Genomic DNA, 4,317 nt, shown 5'->3' on the forward strand with positions numbered 1-4,317 from the left:
CACGACAAAAGAGAGAGCGAGAGAGAGAGAGCATCAGATAAAGGTTCACCTTCAACCCCCCCTGGAGCCAGAAGGCCCATCCTACCTTCAGGTTAATAAATAATAATACAAATGACCGAGTTATGTCAACTGCTTACGCTGGGCTCAAGCTATAAAACATACACACAGCCCACTGTTGATTCAGTGTATCCTGTGTGTCATTGAAAGATCTGTATCTGGCGTAGTGCTGGTATATAGAATGTGTGTGTGTGTGTGTGCGTGCGTGTGTATATGTGTGTACCAGGGCAGACCACGGGCGCGCGCTTGTCCCCGTCGAGGTAGAGTCGTATGGGCGGCGGGCCGCTGGCGTCCAGCTGCTTGACCAGGTCCTTCTCCTTGGACACGTCCACCGTTGCCATGGCCACCCCTGACCCCCGGAGCTCCGCCGCCGCCTCTCGGAAGGCGGCGGTGACTCGCTGCGCGTCGCCGGACAGAGGGGCGTCTTGGATGGAGACACGCGCGCACGCACACACACACACACGTGCGCACGCACATACGCACACACACACAATAACACACATGCACCCACACAGAAAGAAATATACACGCACTCACACACACACATACGCGCACACACACAATAACACACATGCACCCACACAGAAAGAAATATACACGCACTCACACACACACACACACACAATGATTTAATGAATGAATCAAATCTGCCATGTCGTCATCCTACAGGGTTTATTGGTCAGCGCAAACATGGACCCAAACCCCAAATCTCCCCACATTGCATCAGCGTGCATGGGCCAACATGACAAAAGGGTGTATAGTTTACGTGTGTGTGTGTGTGTGTGTGTGCGGGCGTGTGTGTGTGTGCGGGTGCGATGACGAGTCGTTACTCACAGAAGTGCACCAGTAGCTGGCTGGATCTCTTCAGTGCCTTGTCGAAGTTGGCCTTGGTCAGCTGTAGGACCCCGTCGACCTGTGGCAGGGGCTTCTCCACCTGCGAGGCCCCCGCCGCGGGGAGGAGGACCCCCGGACAGCAGCAGGCCGCCGTCACCAGGAATAGCACCGCAGACCTCATGTTGTCTTCGCCTTCGGGCTCCTGGGGGGAATACACACTCTGAACCCAAACCTGATGTGAGAGTGTGCTGACGAAAGGGGGAGGGGGAGGGTGGTGGGTGTAGGTGTAGAAAAGAAAGGCTGATAAGTGATGGTGTGTGTGTGTGTGTGTGTGTGTGTGTGTGTGTGTGTCTGTGTTGAGCAAGTAGCTTACACTAAAGGCTACTCCACTATCTACAGTCGTACCGACTCTAGTAGTCTGTAGCTGATTAACTTTCCTATCGGAGCGCTGCTGTACCCCGGCTGCTGCCGCCTGCTTTAAAATCAGTGCTATCACTCGTATCTCCACGCCCTCTGTCTTGTACCGTGCTGCTCGGCAAGGTCAAACCGCCCCCCCCCCCCCCCCCCACACACACACACACACAAAGAGAGACACATATAGAGATATACAAATACCCATACAGACACACACACACACACAACCATACTGTATACGATGCATGCCTTTAAAGTACAATTGCCTAAATGAAGAATAAATACAAACACAGGCTCAATTGTCAGATTCTTTTTTATTTCCCTATCAACATGATAGAATATATGAACATCACATCTTACCAAAATAACATTGTAGCCTATTAAACATATTATCAAAAGGAGCAGTGTTGTATGTACATGATGTACAGGAGTGAGGCAGTGCCAAGTGTGAACCCATGACGTGTAATCTTGGCAGCACAGTAAGCGTAAACAAGCTTGTAACGATCCTCTTTAATGTAATTAGCAACATGCGGGCAAATGGGATCTTCCTCGTGATCTTTCATAATCACGTTGACTTCATTGTGTATTCATGGGACGACCCACACACACACACACACACACACCCAAACCAGTGCAAAACGACACGCACAAATCCTTTGTGCGGTGAGACATTCTGCTTCTGAGCAGAAACGTCACTCTCTGACGCTGTCTGTCAGGCAGCCATTCAGTCGGGAGAGGTGTGCCAGTCATTGTCACAACGTCGGCTACGTGATGTTGATGGAGGAGGTTGACGGCGGGACCCTTCCTTCTAAGCGTTGAACAAACCAGTGCAAAGATCACGCTTTTGGACGACTAGCCCAACGAGTCGGCCTGGCCTGTCTGTCCCTAGGTTCATGAATGGGACCATATGACACATGCTCATGCACAACCAATCGACAAATAAATAGCGCAGGTCGTGCACGCACGCACGCACACACACGCACACACACACACACACACCAGGGGGTCCTCACCCCCACTGTGCTAGATAGTGCTTTTTGCATCCAGATTCAAAACCTCTTGGCTCCTGCGTGACAGACTGGACCCCATTAGACTCCAGGGGGGGGGGCGGGGGGGGTCACAAGGTAGAGAAGGGAATGTTCCGGAACGCTGTGGTCGAACCGTCACCTAGTGTGTATGTGCAGGTGGCGCTGACAGCTCGGACACGAGTGATGGACGTCCTGGAGTTCCTTTGAGACAAAGGGGATCAGACAGCAGCCACAGATGCACCTACAACACACGCACGCAAACACACATACACGCACACACGCACACACACACACACGCACACACATACACACGCACGCACACACACACACACACACACACACACATTATATACCTATATTCATATATACGTAGGTACATACATATAAAGTTACATTTTTTAATTTCTGAGTTTTCTCTGTAATTGTATCAGACATGTATCAGTAATGGTATATATATATATATATATATATATATATATATATATATATATATATATATATGTAAATTATATATGTAAATTATATATGTCAATACATTTTCCCAAAGTTATTTTTTGTTGTAGCGCACTACACAACTATTTCAAAAAATATTTGTACTATTATTATTGAATGAACTAAGACATCTTAAACTGTTTTTATTGGCAGGCTAGCAGTTCCCCTCGAGTTGCGCTAGCCTAGCACCAGCCACTTCTGCAACTAGAAGGACTGAATGAAAAGTGTTGAAAACAATGATGGCTCACTTGGAAATGAGACCCGATGTCCAAAATCCTGAACTACCCCTTTAATCAAAGTCTTGAGTTGTATCTTACCCTAGCATTGTCAAAAGAACACACATGCCCCAGGCAGTCTGGCCGGGCTTGTGCTTGATCTCTGTAGTTACACCTTCATGACAGTAGGGACACTGAACCACAGCAGGGTCCGCTTCCAGCACTGCTAGTGTGTGGTGTGGCTGGACGCTTATGACCGTTGGAACAAACCCATTCTGTGAAGTCCCATTTACTGGGGCTGGTGTAGAGAGAGAGAGAGAGAGACATAGAGAGAGAGAGAGAGAGAGAGAGAGAGAGAGAGAGAGAGAGAGAGAGAGAGAGAGAGAGAGAAAGAGACAGAGACAGAGATAGAGACAGAGAGAACCACACACACACACACACACACACACACACACACACACACACACACACACAGAAAAGTAGGAAAAGTCAATAAAAGACAATTTTATTTCATTGAAGGTATTTGTATACGTTACAACGTTCTGTTACTGCAATATGAAATGCATGCATTAGAGCCAACTGTAGCCACGTGTCCTAAACAACGTTGACTTAATCACTCACGCCACTGCGCGGCCGGTCCCGGGACGGGCGGGGGGGCGACAGCTTGCACGACGGGGAGATTCAGAACAGGAAATGCATCTGAAGATCAGAAACCACGATGAAGCACACACACACACACACACACCACATGCAGAGATCACAGCTCAGATGGAAGCCAAGTAGAGACAAGAGAGTAGAATAGAAACAAAAAAACAAACAACAAATACCAGCTTCCCCGTAGGTGGGAGGAGGGGGGCAGGGCAGCACGGCGATGGCATAGGTGGGAGGCGGTGTGGGGGGAGTCTGGAGGACCACGTCTTCATACGGCGGGGGGTCCATGGGCGGGCTGGAGCAGACTCAACCACGCTCTGGAGATGAGGAGTTAAAGGCTTATGAACGGCTGGTGAGGACAGGGGGCGCCGTGTGACAGGATGTGGTGGTGGTGGTGGTGGAGCCCTGGAATAGGGTTACAGAGCCCTGTTGGCGTTGCTGTTTTGCCGCCGATATGGAGACGCTCCTGCGCCAACACTACTTGGTTTGTTTGAGATCATTAATAAGAATGAACTATTTAAAATCTTCCGGAAAACTTCCGGTCCCCGTCTGGGGTTTCCGGGATTTCCATTGAGAGTCACAAGAGGATGAGTTTCAGGTTGGAGTCGACTGTTTGGTCCTCGTCT

General features: G+C 49.4%; 2 protein-coding genes across 2 annotated transcripts in view; both read right to left on the minus strand.

Annotated features, from left to right (window-relative positions):
* The window catches only part of LOC311340105 (protein disulfide-isomerase), a 6,847-nt gene extending 5,649 nt beyond the window's left edge, over positions 1–1,198 (minus strand). The window contains exons 1-2 of the mRNA XM_084464968.1: positions 892–1,198; positions 281–481 (exon numbers count right to left, since the gene is read on the minus strand). Of these exons, the coding sequence (XP_084321094.1) occupies positions 281–481; positions 892–1,072 (382 nt within the window). The 5' untranslated portion in view covers positions 1,073–1,198. The remainder of the gene's footprint in view (positions 1–280; positions 482–891) is intronic.
* Positions 1,199–2,422: 1,224 nt separating this feature from the next.
* On the minus strand, positions 2,423–3,979 carry LOC311341068 (lipopolysaccharide-induced tumor necrosis factor-alpha factor homolog; the record flags this gene model as incomplete). Its single annotated transcript, XM_084465980.1, is given in 5 exon segments — positions 2,423–2,477; positions 2,479–2,574; positions 3,143–3,338; positions 3,662–3,739; positions 3,868–3,979. Coding segments are annotated over 5 exon segments (537 nt in total).
* Positions 3,980–4,317: the final 338 nt, after the last annotated feature.

Source organism: Micromesistius poutassou (assembly GCF_964030765.1).
Source record: "Micromesistius poutassou genome assembly, chromosome: 3".
Taxonomy (NCBI): Eukaryota; Metazoa; Chordata; class Actinopteri; order Gadiformes; family Gadidae; genus Micromesistius; species Micromesistius poutassou.